The sequence below is a fragment of the Oratosquilla oratoria genome, chromosome 19 (genome assembly GCF_046742065.1).
Source record: "Oratosquilla oratoria isolate Oo_2021 chromosome 19, ASM4674206v1, whole genome shotgun sequence".
Classification (NCBI taxonomy): domain Eukaryota; kingdom Metazoa; phylum Arthropoda; class Malacostraca; order Stomatopoda; family Squillidae; genus Oratosquilla; species Oratosquilla oratoria.
The window spans coordinates 39,826,451-39,846,906 of record NC_134795.1 but is presented as its reverse complement, the minus strand read 5'-3'; the positions used below and the strand labels follow the sequence as shown (position 1 = coordinate 39,846,906).

At 42.0% G+C, this 20,456-nt stretch overlaps 1 protein-coding gene across 6 annotated transcripts in view; it reads left to right on the top strand.

The window, feature by feature from the left end:
• The window catches only part of Mms19 (MMS19 nucleotide excision repair protein), a 514,253-nt gene that overhangs the window by 100,389 nt on the left and 393,408 nt on the right, over window positions 1-20,456 (top strand). For all 6 annotated transcript variants that reach the window (XR_012967332.1, XM_076202916.1, XM_076202918.1 and 3 more), the window contains one exon: window positions 16,399-16,597. Coding sequence is in view for 5 of the 6 variants with exons in the window: in XM_076202916.1 (XP_076059031.1) it covers window positions 16,399-16,597 (199 nt within the window). In the remaining variant the exon portion in view is untranslated. The remainder of the gene's footprint in view (window positions 1-16,398; window positions 16,598-20,456) is intronic.

Genomic DNA, 20,456 nt, shown 5'->3' with positions numbered 1-20,456 from the left:
AAAGCTAAAAAGGCACCTGGATCGGATGAATACCATGTGTAATGTCTAATAGAGAAGTAGCATCTGGTAAGATTGTTGATTATGTAATTAAAGGAAGGAAGTGTTCAAGTGGATTAGTTCATCAGTAGTCCCATTACACATAAGGAAAGAAGAAAAGTATGAATCTAATAGTTTTAGAGAGATGTCTGTTGAATATGATTGTTATTGTTCCCTAGACTCTCTGGCTGAACAGTCCTGTCTCCCTGAGGAATGTGGCTTGAATAGGGTTTTCCCACAAATCTCTTTTTGAGTGTATACTGCGTTGTTGGCATATGTGATTGTGTACAATGCAGTCTTCCATAATGTGTTGTATAGGCTAAGTGTTGCATCTTGGACAGTTATTTGCAATGCAGTCCTCACCAATTACTCTCTCTGTTCCTCTCCTAATCCCCTCAATCAAGATCCTCCCATAAGCCTTCCCAACTACACTTAACAAGCTAATCCCTCTGAAACTACTACACTCACACTTGTCCCCTTTTCCCTTGTAAAGTGGAACTATACAGGCACTCCTCCAGTCCTCCGGCACTCTACCCTCTCTCCAGCAAACATTAAATAACCTCACCAGTCTGGGGTATTGGCCCCAGTCTGGGGTATTGGCTGCATGTTATTGTGGCAAAGTAGCATGCAGTTGATACTTTAGGGTCTATATGGGGCGCCCCTACAGACCAGAGCCACACGTCATTTTGTCTGTGATAAAGGAAAACTGTTCATAGAGAAATGATGACACTTTTATACTTCAACTGTCCCTCCGTTATGCTGTCACCCAACCCCTTGTTACTGTCCTTTACAATTTTTCTGAATATTCGTTTCCTTTTTCGCCTACCTACCCTGTGGTGGGGGCAAAAGAATACTGCCACCAAGTATTTCCACTTGGATCGTAAGAGGCAAGAAAAAAGGGACAGGGATTGGGACCAGGTATCCTTCTCCCTGTAGCCCCACAAGGGACATTCCTAAAAAAAGTAAAAAAAAACTAAGTTGTAGAAGTGCAATATTATTTGGAAGAAATGAAGAAGAAAATTTACGTTTAATTCACTCCATACTGATATTACGTGGTACTTGACTAAGTAGGATGAAAGAGGCTTGGGGCCTACAGATGAGTGACTTACAATTGTACAGTGATGAAAAGAAAGTGAAGAAAGTTGAAAGTGAATGAAGAAACAGTTGACAGAATTATAACCAGTAATTAAGGAGAGAAGCGAACTGGAAGTGATGGTGGCAACAGAGTTAACAAATAGTGTTTGCACACACAGTTTCCTTATCTAATTTATTCCATGTATCCACCTCTATGTGGGAAGCTATTCTTTTTCAGATCTCTTCTGTAATTATCCCTTTTGAGTTTCTTTTCATGACCTCTTGTTTTTCTGTTGTCTCATTTTAATAAATCATCTCTATCTAGGATTTCCATTCCTTTCATGATTCTATAAATAGTCTGTAGATTTCTTTCTCTTCTTTGTTCCAGAGTTAGCAGTTCTAATTTGGACAATCTTTGTTTCTATGTTAATTTGGAGAGTTTGTGCTATCTTTGTTGTTGCTCTTTGTGATATGATATGGTTTAATGTCACACACTCCCCCCTATCGGGAGGCTAGGACGGTGCCCCTCACAGAGGGCTTTGTAGCGTAGAATTTAATGAACCATGCCCTTGGTTCAACTTCGCTGGTGGCAGGATTCAAACCCCCCTCACTTCGACCTTCGCCACAAGGAACAACGCCCTAATGTTGCTGCGTAATTCAGTTTTAGTCTTATTAGTGTAACTAATATTTTTTTTATCATTTCCTCATCCAGATAGTCAAATGCCACTTTCATGGACCTTAATAGGTTGAAGGTTTCTCCAATTATTTTACTGATATGTTTGTCCGGTGACATATCTTTGCTGATTATTACTCCAAGGTCTGTTTCTGAGTTCACTTTTTTACTTCTTCACCAATTTTATAATTTCTCAATATTCTATTTTTACTTTTTCCAAACTCCATTCTACTACACTTTTTGATATTGAAGTTTACTTCCCACTTTTGACTCCATTTCCAGATTTTGTCTAGGTATATCTGCAATGATTCAAAATCTTCCTCTGTACTTACTTTTAGTATTTTTGTGTCATCTGCGAAGAAGTTCATATAACATTCCACTCCTTCATCCATGTCATTTATATATATGGCAAACATGATTGGAGCCAGTACTGAATCTTGCGGGACACCACTTATCATTTCTTCCCGATTCGAGTACTTGTCTCTAATTACTACCCTCATTTTCCTATCGAGAAGTCTTCCATCCATTCTAATAATTTTGCTTTGATGCCACCTATTGATTCTATTTTTCTTATTAGTTTTTTTGTGTGGTATTTTATCAAATGCTTTTTGTAGGTCTAGAAAAGTAAAGTCCGCCCATCCATCCCTTTCTTGTATTATTTCTATTAATCTCAAATAGAAGCAGATCAGGTATGTTGTACATGACCTTCCTTGTCTAAATCCAAATTGATTTGGATTTAGTATATTTTTTTTCTTCCAGATGTTTAACCCATCTACTTTTGATAACTTTTTCACATACTTTTGCTATTGTACTTGTTAGAACTTGGAGTGGAGGAGGAATGGGGATGGTTCAAGGAGGGAGTCACAAGGTGTGCAAAGATGGTGTGTGGAACAAGAAGGGCGGGAGGAAATAGAAGGAAGGGATGTGAGTGGAGGGATGAGGAAACAAAGAAGGTTGGAGAAGAGAAGAGAACTTCCACAGATGGGTTACAAAATAGGACAAGGGAGTCATATGAGAGGTACAGAGAAAAGAGAAGAGAAGTAAAGCACAAGATAAATGAGGCAAAGAGGAGAGCAGATGTGAAGTGGGGTAAGAGTATGACAGAAAATTTTGAAAGTAATAAAAAGATGTTTTGGAAAGAAATTAAGAGAGGAAGAGGAAGTGAATCAAGTAGAGAATTATGTTGTTTCTGACGAGTATGCTATTCACCATTTTCTGCTTCAATTATTATTGACATTCATGCATTTTGGAGGGGTTGTTTGTTTCTTTGAAATGTATATGTTTGACATGTTTTACTGATACCATTTTAACAGTTTTTGCAAGTGTAGTTTAAATATTTAGCTTCTTATATATGATGATTTTCCAAGTATATATTAGCAAGCCCTGTGAGAGGGTAGTAGAAATAATTGGTTGGGACGACCAAGGGTACCTGCCGAGCCCTGTAAGAGGCTGGTAGATTAAAGTAGACAAGTAGGTAGATAGAGGGGTAGGTGGCGAGAAATTCATTTTACGACTTAGATGTTGCAGAATTGCATAATCTCACTCACTGCCTAATATTTGTAAACACATGCTAGGGTATCGATATTGGTGCTGATGTTATGAATTGTTAACACTAAAGTCACTTCGCTTCATGACAAGATTGTTTGTAGAAGCAGTATTGCTTGAGACAGTGTAACAGTCTTTCTGATTGGAGAAAAGGGTGGAGGAGGAGAGAAATTATTGGTGCATGGAAGTAAAGTCACGCCCTTAAAGGGTGGCACTTATTTGTAATGGTCAAAGTTATTGGATAAATTAAATGGTGATGTCAAAGTAGACTTGGCTTGGTGAGTGTAATAAGGATCCCAAGTGGGAGTCCTCTGGTGTACTTACTCAAACTAAGTTGTAGAATTGTAATATTATTCAGTTACAAAATAGGATGAGGGAGTCATATGAGAGGTACAAAGAAAAGAGAAGAGAATTAAAGTATAAGATAAAGGAGGCAAAGAGGAGAGTAGATGTGAAATGGCATAAAAGTATGACAGAAAATTTTGAAAAAAGGAAGAGAGGCGAATCAAGTAAAAAAAAACCCGTAAAAGGTGCAGATAGAGAGATGATAATGGAAGAGAAGGCAGTAAGAGCAGGATGGGCAGAGTATTTTAGGGAGCAGTACTAAAAAGAACATAAGGAAGATGGCCTCAACACTATCAAAAATGTCTTATGAAGAAAGGTTGTCAAAACTAGAATTACTGCTGACTCTGGAACAAAGAAGAGAAAGAGGTGACTTGTTGACCATCTGCAGAATTATGAGAGGGGTGGAAATCCTTGATATAGATGACTTGCTAAATTGGGATATGGGAAACACAAGAGGACATGGAAGGAAACTCAAAAAGGACAAGTATAGAAGAGACCTGAAAAAAAAACCCAGTTTTTCCCACAGAGTGGTGTATGGAACATACTAGACAAAACAATAGTGTGTGTAAAAACATTACAAGAACTTAATAGCAAATTAGATATTTTGAGATACAGAAATGGGATACCACAAGCGTAGCTCCCCTTCCTGTAAGATACATACATACATATACCAAGGCTTTTTCCTCCTTACAAGGGAGGTAGCCAAAAAGAAAAAGGCATAAAACCATTCCCACCCATTCCATCCCTAAATACACTCCACCTCCCTCCACCCTCCCTCTTATTTTAGCACCTCCTGGACAATGGGTCATCCCTGCACCTTGTCCACTGCCCTGGGTCAGAGGCAGTGTCGCAAGACACAGCACATCCACAGCAAGGCCACTTCATTAAATCGGCAACCCCCCCTCTCCGTCCCCCCATGCAGAAAAGGAGAAGACGGGGAGAAATCCCATCGGGCTGCATCAAATTTTTCTCTAACATACTACCTCACCCCCCATCCCCCCACCCATTCCACCTCATGTATCACAGTATCATCCATATACAACCATTCTCCATTCACCCCTGTCTTCTGTCCTCTCCGTCCTTCCTCAACAGACATTCCCCTCTTCCCCAAAACCCCCTTCACCACATCCATCCATCTCATAGGTCACCCCCTCATGTTCATTCCCTCCACATCTGCCTTCCATACCTCTTTTACTAGTCTTTCGTCACTCATTCTTTCCATGTGTCCAAACCATCCTAATACTCTTTCATCAACCCTATCTCCCAACTCCCTGATAACATAAGCAACATCCACCTAAAACACATTGGACCACAAGGTATACACGCACTCACAAACATTGCAAACTACAGCTATTCACACAACACTATACCCGACATCTGGAAGCATGGTAAAATAATCACCATTCCAAAACCGAACAAAGACCCAACAATCCCAACATCGCACCGCCCAATCACACTTCTCTGCACCCCCTCTAAAGTCATTGAACGCCTAATACTTAAACTTGTCACACCATATATTCCCCTTGCTGACTCACAACATGGTTTTAGGCCACTACACTCCACAAACACTCTTCTGACAAACCTCACACAAAGAATTTTAGATGGCATCAATTCAGATAGGCCCTACCACAGAACACTTCTTATAACATTGGACATTAGTAAAGCTTTTGATGCTATCCCCCGCCACAACCTAACAAATAAAATATATAACACAGACATGCACAATAACACCAAAAGATGGCTGGCCAATTATCTGGCAGGCAGGAATGCTCATGTGTCATATAATGGCCAATCATCGCACATCAGAAACATTAAGAACGGAGTACCACAGGGCTCAGTTCTATCCCCCACATTATTTAATCTATACATGCATGACTTACCCACACCAGACACCTCAGAAATACAAATCTCTTCCTACGCAGACGACATAACAATCACATGCACACATCGTAACACAGACAAAGCTGCAGAAATAATCCAGCCTTATCTTGACACACTCAACACATGGTTCATCACAAACAGACTCAAAATAGCTCCAACCAAATCTACAGCAACACTTCTCACCAACTGGACAAAAGAACACAAATACATACCTCATCTCTACATCAACAACACTCTAATACCACACACAAACACACCGAAAATTCTTGGTGTAACATACGATACATCCATGTCTTTCAAACAACACCTCACAAACATAAAAAACAAATGCACACCTAGACTTAACGCACTTAAGTCAATCACTGGAACAACATTTGGACAAAACAAAGAAACTAACATAACAATATACAAACAATGCATACGCTCAGTGATGAATTATGCGAGTCCTGCATGGGCTCCTAATCTCAGTGAGACACACCACAACACCCTTCAAATCATACAAAACAAAGCCCTAAAAACAATTACAGGCTGCACAAATACAACACCTACAGACCATTTACACCATGAAACAAAAGTCCTCAAAGTCAAGGACCACCTCGACATGAGAGGCACACAAACACTTGCTGCAGCCACCACAAACACATCACACCTGCTACACTACATAGCAGAACACCCACACACACCAAGAAACATTAAAACTACACCCAAAGACCTTTATTACGCACAGATACTCTCTTCTCTTCCTCCACAACCACCAAATACCAGCCTCCGGAAACATATTCATAATCATATCACTCACCGCTCCATTAACACACTGAAAGACAACACACTGCTGCATGCCAGACCCCCTAATATCCACCCTTCTGAATCCTCTCTCCCACGAAAGGACAGAGTCCACTTGGTCAGACTGCGATGCGGTCACCACCCAGCACTTCTAAGCTACCAGAAGAGGCTGGACGACCGTGTTGTGAACAGCTGCCCAGGATGTAACACTTCACCCCATACCATACAACACATAATGGAAGACTGCATTATACACAATCATGCACGCAAACAACACAACATACACTCTATAAAGGATTTGTGGGAAAACCCAGTTTCGGCTGTGGCCTTCCTTGGGGAGACGGGACTGCTTGGACAGACAGTCTAGGGAACGGCAACAACAACAACAACAACTCCCTTACCACCCCTGTTCTCCTTACCTCCTCATTTCTCACTCTATCCAGCCATCATACTTCTCAGACACCTCATCTCAAACACATTCAAACTCCTTCTCTCTTCCTCTCTTATGTTCCATGTTTCTGCCCCATACAGTGCTGTTGGCACAATCACTCCTTCATACAGTCTCCTCTTAGCATCCATTCCCAAATGTCTATTCCTCATTACACTTATTAATCCACCAAGGCATTTACTCACTTCTCTCAATCTACATTCCTTCCACCCTTTCCTGCCACATTCGCACCCAAGTATCTAAAACTGTCCACTTCCTCCAGTCGCTCTCCCTTAATGATCACTTCCAGTCTACTGCCACTTTCACCCCTTGTACATATCATCACCTTACTTTTACCCACATTTATCTTCAACTTTCTTCTTTCACACACTCTCCCAATCTCTGTCACCAACTTCCTCAATCCCTCCTCCAATCCTGCCACAAGCGCAGTGTCGTCCGCAAACAACAGCTGACTCACCTCCCACTTTTCCATTTTCTTTAACCATCTCCAACCCCTGACCCACCACCCTTGCATTTACCTCTCGCACCACCCCATCCATGTGTAAGTTGAACAGTCAGGGTGACATAACACATCCCTGACGAAGTCCCACCTTTACCACGAACCACTCACTATCTCCATTTCTAATCCTAACACATGCTCTACTATTGTAAAAACTCTTGACAGCACCTAGAAGCTTTCCTCCTATCCCATGTATCTGCAAAACCTCCCACAGTGCCTTTCTGTCTACCCTGTCGTAAGCCTTTTCCAGGTCCAGACATAAAGGCCCAAAAAACATCCTTCCCCATTCCTATAGGCTTCTCACATATCTGTCTTACCACAAAAATCTGATCTACACAACCTCTACATGTCCTAAATCTACACAGTTCCTCACCAATTACTCCCTCTGTTCCTCTCCTAATCCTCTCAATCAAGATCCTCCCATAAGCCTTCCCAACTACACCTAACAAGATAATCCCTCTGAAACTACTACATTCACACTTGTCCCCTTTTCCCTTGTAAAGTGGAACTATACAGGCACTCCTCCAGTCCTCTGGCACTCTACCCTCTCTCCAGCAAACATTAAATAACCTCACCAGCCAGTCCACCATCACTGTACCTCCTTTTTTTAAACATTCTGCATGGCATTCATCCAGACCAGGTGCCTTTCCTGCAGCTAAGGAAATACATTTTCACCCATTAATTCCAAGCCTCAGCCTCTCTCTCTCTCTCTCTCTCTCTCTCTCTCTCTCTCTCTCTCTCTCTCTCTCTCTCTCATATTTGTGGATGTCATTGTGCAACCAGGAATGGTTAGAGATGCCTGTGAAGGTCTATATTGTGTATATTGTTACTGGGCCTAGATGTTTCAGGACGAAGACCCACACAACAATAAAATCAGAAAGAGTTGGCCAGAATTTTTTCTGGGGTATTGGCTGCATGTTATTGTGGCAAAGTAGCATGCAGTTGATACTTTAGGTTTTATATTGGGTGCCCCTATGGACCAGAGCCACACATCATTTTGTCTGTGATAGAGGAAAACTCTATGCATAGAGAAATGATGACAATTTTATTCTACAACTATCCCTCCGTTATGCTGTCCCCAACCCCTTGTTACTGTCCTGTACCATTTCTCTGAATATTCATTTCCTGTTTTCACCGACCCTGTGGTGGGGGAAGAGAATGCTACCACCAAGTCTTTCCACTTGAGACGTAAAAGGCGACAAAAAAAGGGACGGGGATGGGATTAGGAGTCCTACTACCTGTGCCCCCAAAAGGGGACATTCCTAAAATAAGAAGAAAAGGCATAAGATGGTCTGGGAGTTTTCCAACCAGTACCCTAAGGATGTGGTACAGATGACAGATGAGAGTAAAAGGGAAGAGATAGGTAGTATGTTTGTGAGAAGAAAGAGATGTGCTGACTTTGAGTGAAACTAAAATGAAAGGAAAGGGCAACTGTGAGTTTGGGATTGTAGCTGGGAGGTACTCAGGAGTGAAGAGGGGACAAGGGAGAGAAGGGGTGGCTATACTAGTAAGTGAAGAGATAAGTAAGTGGGTAGTGGAGTGGAAGGAGGTTTCTTCAAGGTTGATGTGGATGAAGGTGAAGCTGGGAAGGGAGATGTGGGTTTTTGTAAGTGTGTATGGACCTGGTAGTGAGAAGAGCATAGAGGAAAGGGAGGCTTTTTGGGTAGATATAAATGAGTGCATAGAGGGATTAGGGAGAAATGTCAATGTAGTTGTATTGGGAGACCTTAACCCCTTCGTTACCGACCCATCAACCTTACGTAAACAAACGTTTCAAACCGTCCCACGAATGTCTGGAGCCTTATGTTTGTAAACACAGACACTTGCCACCCAGTGGGTAGAAATAACCCAGAAAATGAGGCCTTGAGAGCCCTCAATACACAAAGCTTATAACTGTGACACGTGCGTGTCACGGGGAGCACGCTCGGTTCCTGGCGGGTGCACACAGCCGTGACACGCAGGTGTCACAAAACACACATACGGTACTCAAGGGGTTAATGCTAGGGTAGGAAATGAACCAATAGACGGAGTGATTGGGAAGTATGGGGTTGCAGGTAAAAATCGTACTGGAGAAATGATGGTGGAGATGTGTCTTGAAAGAGAGTTGATGATAGCAAATACAGTGTTTAGGAAGAAATTCAAGCATAAGTACACATGGGAGAGGGTGGTAGATGGGTGGCAGATAGAGCGTTAATGGACTATATAGTGGTGACCAGGAGTATGGTAGGAAGAGTTAAGGGGGTACGCAACACCTGGGGGGGTGAATTTGGTCAAGATATGGCATTTTTCAAAACTGTGTTCAAAATGTTCGTATACCACTTAGAAATAAATCCCGACAAATAATTTTCCAGCCGCGCGCAATTTAAAGGTCCTGGGTGAGGATTAAAGGGACAGATTTAAAGGCGCAACCCACACTAGAAGGAGGCGTGCCACTTAGGACCTTCAGGCACAGCGAATAACGTTGAAATTTGATTGAATTTACACTCGCCCAGTGTATCAACGGCCAATACGATTGTGGAGGGGAAGGGAGGAAGGTGGAGGGAGAATATTTCGTAAACTTTGTGCGAAACTAAGCGTTAGTTACCGGCTAGCTCTGAAAAGGGAAGTACGCATGTCTCATGAGCTCTCATTGCAATCTATTACTTTAGCTAGTACATATTACTCTTTAGTACAGTCATCATGGGTAGCAAAAAGAACAAAAGAACATCACAATGACAAAAAACAGCAGTTAAAGATGGCAAGCAGTCAAAGACGACTAAAGATCTCACCACCTCTCACTCCACCACCGCCCTCACCTGCACCTCTGTGACGGTGACAGAGGTAAAGGACAACATTAGACTAAACAATTCAAAGAGGAAGATTAAATCCAAAGAAGAAAGCAAGAGGAAAAAGATCAAGGCTATACAGGAAGAAGAAAGAAGAAGGGACATAATATGATGCTGGAGGGGGTGCCCTACCAACATAGATTGGCGAGGGGAATCTGATGAGGAAAGAGAAGGCGCCCACTACTGGAAAATAAACCTCTTTCCAATGATTTAGATACCCTGAAGACCCCCAGCAGAGAGGTTTCATATGAAGAAACCGCCAAAGGTGCAAAAAAGCAAATTATATGATGTCGTCTGTGCGTCGTCACTACTGTGACATACTTATACTTTAGTTTTTCAGTATTTAAAGTACTTATAATTAAAATATGTTGATAATTTTTACTGTACTTATTATATAATAAGAATTAAGCCATGAAAAACTCAGTCAAATTGGTGAAACTATAAGCAAGTTACAGATATATTCATATTTCAAGTTGCCATATCTCCGTTCGATATTTTTCTACTTTTTTTTAATCATAAAAAATCTAATATACATTAGATTTAGATGAAACTTACAGGGAATATTACTTTTAGTAACTGCTAGGGCCGATCGTTCGAATATTTTGAATAGGATGAAAGAGTTCGGAGTAATAATGGAAACAAAGGCAAAAAAATTGTATTTTTCACGATTTTTGCCAGCCATTAAAATTGAAATGCCTGTATGCAAAAGTATAAAGGAAATTGTTCAATTACTCAATGACCGGCCCTAGGTGTGCCTACTGACTAATCATAGCCAAAATATAAAACAAATTGGTCCACGTATTATGGTGCTGTGCACTTTTAAATGTTGCTACTGGTATATGTACATATGTACATGTGTACATGTGTACATACATCATTCTGCTTCACCTAAAATGTAGGCAATATGGATACCTATTTACCTGAGAAGTTTCAGCTCTTTACTCTAAATATTTTAGAAAATGACCTCCAGGTGTCGCGTACCCCCTTAACCCCTTCCATACGGTGCCGCACACGTAGGCGTCATGGACTTAGATCTCGGTGGCAGCAGCCAATGCCAGCCGTACGACGTGTCGTAATAATACTCGCATCATAAAATATAGTCACCGCTTATATCGATCGTTCTCTCTTCACCCGTGAATTTTGATAACCATAGAAAATGCAATTACAAAAGAATTAGAAAGAATGTCATTATGGAGGGGCGACTACAATAAATATAATCAAGACGCCGATATGGCAGCCTCGCGAATACACTCGCTCCCCATGACGCCTACGTGTGCGGCACCGTATGGAAGGGGTTAAGGATGTAGATGTTCTAAGGGGAGAGAGTGGGGGAATATCAGATCATTTTATGGTGGAAGATAAATTGAGAGTGGAGAAAGAGGAAAAGGGCAGAAGGTAGGGAGGTACTTAGAGTGAACTGCTTAACCCCTTCAATACGGGCCACATCGCACGTCTGGCAGCTAATGCTGCCAGACGTGTGATGTTGCGTCATAATACTTGCATTATAAAAAATAAAGTCACTGCTCTATCACTTGTTCTCTTTCACCTGTGAATTTTGATAACCATAGAAAATATGATGAAGCCAGTTTACAGAGTATGGGGGTCACGCAGGTACGACTACAATAAATATAAGATGCCGACGTCGGCATCCTCGTGTACCCACTTGCTCCTCATGATGCCTATGCAGGCATCACCGTATGGTAGGGGTTAAATGAGGAAAAAAAGGAGAGCGAGTATAAGAAGAAGCTGAAAGAGGAGTGGGAGGGAGTAAAGGATAGAGTAGAACTAGGAGAGGAGGAGGAATGGGGATGGTTCAAGGAGGGAGTCATAAGGTGTGCAAAGGTGGTGTGTGGAACAAGGATGGCGGGAGGAAATAGAAGGAAGGGTAGTAAGTGGTGGAATGAGGAAGCAAAGAAATGTGTAGAAGAGAAGAAGTAGGCATTCATAGATTGGCTACAAATTAGGACGAGGGAATCATATGAGAGGTACAAAGTAAAGAGAAGGGAAGTTAAGCATAAGATAAAGGAAGCAAAGAAGAGAGCAGATGTGAAATGGGGTAAGAGTATGACAAAATTTGAAAGCAATAAAAAGATGTTTTGGAAGGAATTTAAAGAGAAAAAGGAGACAAATCAAGTAGAGAAGAAAAAGTAAAAGGTGCAGATGGAGAGATGATAATGAAAAAGAAGGCAGAGGAAGGTGGGCAGAGTATTTAAGGGAGTTGCTAAATGTGCAGGAGGATAGGGAGGGAAAGGTAGTGGCAGTGGGAAGCACTAAGAAAATGAGAATGATGAGTGAGGAAAATGGAGGAGAAATAGGGAAGGATGAAGTGAAAGCAGCTGTTAAGATGATGAGAGCAGGTAAGGCACCTGATCTGGATGGATGCCATGCAGAATGTCTGAAGAAAGGAGGTACAGTTGTGGTGGACTGGTTGGTGTGGTTATTTAATGTTTGTTTAAGAGAGGAGTGCCTGTATAGTTCAGCTTTACAAGGGAAAGGGGGACAAGTGTGAGTGTAGTAGTTTCAGATGGATCAGCTTGTTAAGTGTAGTTGGGAAGGCATATGGGAGGGTCTTGATTGAGAGGATTGAGAGAGGAACAGAGGGAGTAATTGGTGAGGAACAGTGTGGTTTTAGGACAGGTAGGGGATGTATAGATCAGATTTTTGGGTAAGACAGATATGTGAGAAAGCTATAGGAAAAGGTAAGGATGTTTTTTGGGCTTTTATGGATCTGGAAAAGGCTTATGACAGGGTAGACAGGAAAAGGCTTATGACAGGGTAGACAGGAAGGCACTGTGGGAGGTACTGCAGATATATGGGATAGGAGGAAAGCTGTTAAGAGCAGTCAAGAGTTTTTATGAGAGAGAAAAGGTAAAAGGTACAGATGGAGAGATGATAATGGAAGAGATGGCAGTGAGGGGAAGATGGGCAGAATATTTTAGGGAGTTGCTGAATGTGAAGGAGGATAGGGAAGGAAAGATAGCTGCAGTGGGAAATGCGAAGAAAATGAGAGTGATGAGTGAGGAGAATGGAGGAGAAATAAGGAAGGATGAGGTGAAGGCAGTTGTAAAGATGATGAAAGCAGGTAAGGCACCTGGTCTGGATGGATGCCATGAAGAATGTCTGAAAAAGGGAGGTTCAGTGATGGTGGACTGGTTGGTGAGGTTATTTAATGTTTGCTGGAGAGAGGGTAGAGTACCGGAGGACTGGAGTAGTGCCTGTATAGTTCCTCTTTACAAGGGAAAAGGGGACAAGTGTGAATGTAGTAATTTCAGAGTGTAGTAGGGAAGGCTTATGGGAGGATCTTAATTGAGAGGATTAGGAGAGGAACAGAAGGAGTAATTGGTGAGGAACAGTGTGGATTTAGGACGGGTAGAGGTTGTGTAGATCAGATCTTTGTGGTAAGACAGATATGTGAGAAAGCTATAGGAAAGGGGAAGGATGTCTTTTGGGCTTTTATGGATCTGGAAAAGGCTTATGATAGGGTAGACAGAAAGGCACTGTGGGAGGTTATGCAGATTTATGGGATAGGAGGAAAGCTTTTGGGAGCTGTCAAGAGTTTTTATGAGAGTAGTAGAGCATGTGTTAGGATTAGAAATGGAGAGAGTGAGTGGTTTGAAGTAAAGGTGGGACTTTGTCAAGGATGCGTTATGTCGCCCTGGCTGTTCAACTTATACATGGATGGGGTGGTGCGAGAGGTGAATGCTAGGGTAGTGAGTCAGGGATTGGAGATGGTTAAAGAAAATGGAGAAAAGTGGGAGGTGAGCCAGCTGTTGTTTGCGGACGACACTGCGCTTGTGGCAGGGTCAGAGGAGGGATTGAGGAAGCTGGTGGCAGAGTTTGGGAGAGTATGTGATAGAAGAAAGTTAAAGATAAATGTGGGTAAAAGTAAGGTGATGAGATGTACAAGGGGTGAAAGTGGCAGTAGACTGGAAGTGATCATTAAGGGAGAGCGAATGGAGGAAGTGGATAGTTTTAGATACTTGGGTGCAAATGTAGCAGGAAAAGGTGGAGTGAAGGTGGAGGTAGAATGTAGATTGAGAGAAGCGAGTAAATGCCTTGGTGGTTTAAAGAGTGTAATGAGGAATAGACATTTGGGAATGGATGCGAAGAGGAGACTGTATGAAGGAGTGATTGTGCCAACAGCACTGTATGGGGCAGAAACGTGGAACATAAGAGAAGAAGAGAGAAGGAGTTTGAATGTGTTTGAGATGAGGTGTCTGAGAAGTATGGTGGGGGTTACTAGGCTGGATAGAGTGAGAAATGAGGAGGTGAGGAGGAGAACAGGGGTGAAAAAGGATTTGAGAGATAGGGTTGATGAAAGAATATTAGGATGGTTTGGACACATGGAAAGAATGAGTGAAGAAAGACTAGTAAAAGAGGTATGGAAGGCAGATGTGGAGGGAGTGAACATGAGGGGACGTCCTAGGATGAGGTGTATGGATGGGGTGAAGGGGGCTTTGGGGAAGAGGGGAATGTCTGTTGAGGAAGGAAGGGAGAGGATGGAAGACAGAGGTGAGTGGAGAATGGTTGTATATGGATGATGTTGTGACTGCATGAGGAGGAATGGGCGGGGGGGTGGGGTAGTATGTGTGAGTAAATTTTGACGCAGCCCGAAGGGATTTCTCCCCGTCCTCGCCTTATATGCAAAGGGGGACGTAGAGGGGTGTCGCCGATTAAATGAAGCGGCCTTGCTGTGGATGTACTGTGTCGTGCGACACTGCTTCTGACCCAGGGCGGTGGGCAGGGTGCAGGGATGACCCGTCATCCAGGAGGTGCTCAGATGAGAGGAAGGGTGGGAGGGATGTGGAGTGTATTTAGGGATGAAATGGGTGGGAGTGTTTTTATGCCTTTCCCTTTTTGGCTACCTCCCTTGGAAGGGGGAAAAAGCCTTGGTATATGTATGTATGTATGTATGTAGTAGAGCTTGTGTTAGGATTAGAAATGGAGAGAGTGAATGGTTTGACGTAAAGGTGGGACTTCGTCAGGGATGTGTTATGTCACCCTGGCTGTTCAATCTTTACATGGATGGGATGGTGCAAGAGGTGAATGCAAGGGTAGTGGGTCAGGGGTTGGAGATGGTTAAAGAAGATGGAGAAAAGTGGGAGGTGAGCCAGCTGTTGTTTGCTGATGACACTGTTTGTAGCAGGATCAGAGGAGGGATTGAGGAAGTTAGTGACAGAGTTTGAGAAGGTGTGTGAAAGAAGGAAGCTGAAGATAAATGTGGGTAAAAGTAAGGTGATGAGATGTACAAGGGGAGAGAGTGACAGCAGACTGGAAGTGAGCATTAAGGGTGAAAGACTGGAGAGGGTGGATAGTTTTAGATACTTGGGTGCAAATGTGGCAGGAAAGGGAGAAATGGGGATGGAGGTAGAATGTAGATTGAGAGAAGCGAGTAAATGCCTTGGTGGATTGAAGAGTGTAATGAGAAATAGACATCTGGGAATGGATGCTAAGAGGAGGTTATATGAAGGAGTGATTGTGCCAACAGCATTGTACGGGGCAGAAACATGGAACATAAGAGAGGAAGAGAGAAGGAGTTTGAATGTGTTTGAGATGAGGTGTCTGAGAAGTATGATAGGGGTTACTAGACTGGATAGAGTGAGAAATTAGGAGGTGAGGAGGAGAACAGGGGTGGAAAGGGAACTGGGAGATAGGGTTGATGAAAGAGTATTAGGATGGTTTGGACACATGTAAAGAATGAGTGAAGAAAGATTAGTAAAATAAGTGTGGAAGGCAGAGGTGGAATGAGTGAATATGAGGGGCCGTCCTAGGATGAGATGGATGGATGGGGTGAAAAGGGGCATTACAAAAGAGAGGAATGTCTGTAGAGGAAGGACGGGAGAGGACAGAAGATAGGGGTAAATGAAGAGGGGTTGTGTATAGATGATGCTGTGATGCATGAGGGGGAGTGGGTGGGGGATGGGGGGTGAGGAAGTATGTATGAGAAAAAAAATTTGATGCAGCCTGAAAGGATTTCTACCCGTCTTCTCCTTATATGAAGCGGCCTTGCTGTGGATGTGCTGTGTCTTGCGACACTGCCTCTGACCCAGGGCAGTGGACAGGATGCAGGGATTACCCGTCATCCAGGAGGTGCTAAGATAAGAGGGAGGGAGGAGGGTGGAGGGGAGTAGAATATATAGGAAATGGAATGGGTGGGAGTGGTTTCTATGCCTTTTTCTTTTTGGCTACCCCCTGTGTAGGGGGAAAAAGCCTTTGGTATATGTATGTATATATGTATGTATATGTTTCTTGTTTTAATTTATATATATATATATTTTTTTTTTTATAGGAGAAGGATCACTTGCCAGTCATCAGGAAGTTTGCTGGAAAGCCTTTCAAACAGGTCTTGAAACAGTGTCCATTCCTGTTCAGGAAGCAACAGTTAGTGCTTTAACTATTGCTCTCCCAGCCCTTAGGGAAGATCTTTGCTTAGAGGTTACAAATGTGCTCATGGATCAGCTTCTTACTACCGACAGAAATTCATTAAGGTATGGAGGAGTACAGTGTTTAAGTTGTATTATGACATACAGTTAAATTTTTCACTCAAATGATATTCCCTAAGACGAATTACATCAGGCACCAGCTGATTTTAACACTTTGCAGTCTGGGGTATTGGCTGCATGTAATTTTATGGTGAAACTCTGCTCAGTAGCATGCAGTTGATATTTTAGGGTCTATATAGGGTGCCCCTATGGACCAGAGTCATACATCATTTTGTCTGTTAGAGGAAATATCTACTCATAGAGAAATTACATTACTTTATTGTACTGCGACTGTCCCTCCAATATGCTATCCCCCCACTCTTAATACTGTCCTGTACCACTTCTCTGAATATATACAGTGGAACCTTGCTTAATGAGCATAATTCGTTCCTGAATCTTACTCAATGTGAAACATTCATTAAGCAAAAACAATTTTTCCCATAAGAATCAATGTAAAATATGATAATGCATCCCATGCTTAAGAAAAATACCCCAAAATAATTTGTAATAATATTGAAATAATTTATTTAGTTATTAACACATAAAAAGATTATGATGTATGGTAAATGAACTTGGAAAAGAATAAATAATTAGTAAAATAAAAATAAATACAAATACTATTGGAATTTATATATTAAAAAAAAAAAAAAAAAAAAAAAGTTCCTGGCGCAAGGGAGACAGAGACAAGGGGTAGGATTATTGAGGTGAAGAAGGAGAATCTTCCATCAAGGGAGATTCCTCTTCACTCTCAACTGACTTACTAGCTTTAAATCTTTTAGAAACATTTGCACAATTGGCAGTTTCTTTAGAATCCTTTTTCATTAGAAAGCTGTCTCGAGACATTTGCTTTTGTCTAAGCTTAAAAATTTGTTGAAAATGTGATACATCATTATTATTAAGTAAATTTGTAGTATGCATAGCCACTGCCTTATTAGGGTGATACTTCTCAATGTATGATGAAACAGTTTCCCATGCTTAAAGCATCTCCATTATTGCACTGGAAGATTGTTGCTCTGTTGAGGCTGTTATCTCCTCCTCTGATGAAATGTCCTCCTCAACTTCTTGCTGTAAAACAGAATGCAAATCTTCAGTGGTCAGCTCCTGCCTATGCTCCTCCACAAGCTTGTCGATGTCATTGTTATCCATCTCCAGCCCCATGGTCTTGGCAAAAGACACAATTTTGTCAACTACAGGCTCCACAGGCACCGACTCAAACCCCTCAAAGTCGTATTCGACATTGCTGTCCAGCCAAGGCTTCATCCAAACTGAAATAAGAGTTCTCTTGGTGACTCCTCACATGTCCTTTCGAATCTTGAGGCAGGCAACAATGTGGAAGTGGTCTTTCCAAAACTCTTTTGAGAGTGAGGTTGGTCCCCTCAGTCACCTCAAAACAACAATCGAATAGTGCTTTAGTGTAGAGCTTCTTAAAGTTTGAGATGACCTGCTAGTCCATGGGTTGGAGTAAAGGAATGATGCTGGGAGGCAGGAACTGGATCATAATGAATTGAAATTCATCAAGGAGGTCATCTTCTAGACCTGGAGGATGGGCAGGAATGTTGTCCATCACAAGCAAGGCATGAAGTGGCAGATTTATCTCAAACAAATATTTTTTCACACAAGGTGATGTGGGTCTTTGTAAGCACATATGGGCCTGGTAGTGAGAAGAGTGTAGAGGAAAGGGAGGCTTTTTGGATGGCTTTAAATGAGTATATAGATAGTTTTGGGAGAAATGTCAATGTAGTGGTATTGGGAGATCTTGGTGCTAGAGTAGGGGATGAACCAATAGACCGAGTGGTTGGGAAGTGTGCCAGGTAAAAAATGTAATGGAGAGTCAATGGTGGAGATTTGGTTAGAGAGTTAATGATAGCACAGTGTTTAGGAAAAAAGTTAAACACAAGTACACATGGGATAGGGTGATGGATGGAAAGGTGGTTGATAAAGCATTAATGGACTATGTAGTGGTATCCAGAAGGAGAATAGGAAGAGTTTTGGATGTCCATGTTCTTAGGGGAGAGAGTGGGGGAATAATAGATATTTTTTGATGGAAGGTAAGTTGAGAGTGGAGGGTATATGCACAAAGAGGAAAAGGACAGAAGGTATGGAGGTGCTTATAGTAAACTGTTTAAATGGATGGGGTGGTGCAAGAGGTAAATGCAAGGGTAATAAAAATGGGATTGGAGATGATTAAAGAAAATGGAGAGAATTGGGAGATAAGCTAGTTGTTTGCTGACGACACTGTGCTTGTAGTAAGATCAGAGAAGGGATTGAGGAAGTTAGTGATAGAGGGTGTGTGAAAGAAGGAAGTTGATGATAAATGTTAAAAGGTGATGAGATGTACAAGGGGAGAAAGTAGCATGTGCATATGTATGCACGTACTCATCTAGATGTAGGTAGAAAGGAGACTGCGTCTTTCTAGAAGTTCTCCAACATGGCTCAGTGTCGCTACATGTGTCCGGCCTTGTGACACACTCTCTCTTCGGTTTTCACGTAGAACTGGATCTCCGAACTGTAAGGGGAGACAGAAGGAGTGTGTGCCTAGGTGAAGGTGTTGACCTTTCCTAGGTGGCAATGGTGTTAATCATAGACAGATAAGAGATAATTTCCATGGCATGATGTGGATGAGAATGAATGAGATTTATTGGTTGGAAATAGATGCCTGAATTTTTGGGCCAAGCAAGACTTGCCACAATTCTATTTCTTAGGCTATAATAGGGTGTAGGGATCGGTGGAGTGGTAGAGGTGTTTGTGTCTAATGTTTCGGTCGTGTCTGGTGGTTGTGTAAGAGGTATATTCTCCAGGTCAAGTCCTCTGGAAACTTGTTTGATGTTGTCCAAGTGTAAAATAGCCTCTGTGAGTTCTCATAAGTGGATAGCTTTTATCTTATTATGAGGTAGGGTTTCAATGACGCGGATAGGTCCAAGGAATTTGGGAGAAAGTTTTGATGTGGGTTGGTGTTGTACACAATGTCACTTACAGAAATAGTGCAATCTCTAGAGTGAGCATTTGCCAGTCTTAGCATATTAGATTTTGAGAGAGTCAATGACTCGTGTACTCTCTTGAAAATAGAATTGAAGTTTGTCAATGCAACTTTTATGTAGTCGTTAAAATCATACACGGGGGGGGGGATTCTGACATGAGGTCATATGGCATTTTCTTATCTTACCCGAATAATACAAAATGGGTGGATTCTGAAATAGGTCTATTGATTGCACTGTTTATGCAAGGTTGTATCATAGGTGTGTGTTCATCCCAAGATGAGCATATGTCTGTGGCAAGGTACCTTAATGTGTTTAAAATCTTCCAATTTGAACTAGGATGGTATGGTGTGGTGTTACATTTGGTAATGTTCAAATGTTTGCAGATGTTGGTGAGAATGTCATTGTTGAATTCAGGGCCGTTGTCTGAGATGAGTGTTTTTGGTGTGGTGTAGGGGCAGATGACATTGTGGATGATGGTTTGTGCAACACTTTTGGCTGTCTTGTCCGCTAAAGGAAAGAGAATGCAAAAATGTGAGAAATGGTTGATGCAGATGAAGAGGTATTGGTTCCCATTTGAGGTGAGCGGTAGTTTGAGTAAATCAATGGCAATGATTTCAAAGGGTCTAGAAGGTGTTGGATAGTTGTGTATAGGTACATGACCGCTAATGTGACCTTTATGAGAGATGCACAAGTGACATGTGTGTATGTCTTTGTGCATGGTGGGCCTAAAGTATTTCAATCTGGCTTGCGATAAACATTTCTCCTTACCATAATGTCCTGCTATCAGAGAATCGTGAAGAAATTGCAGTACTTCTGGAACAAGTTCCGCAGGAACGACCAGTTGTGTAACCTTGCGGTTTGGTTCGTTTTTGTTTGTGAACAATGTG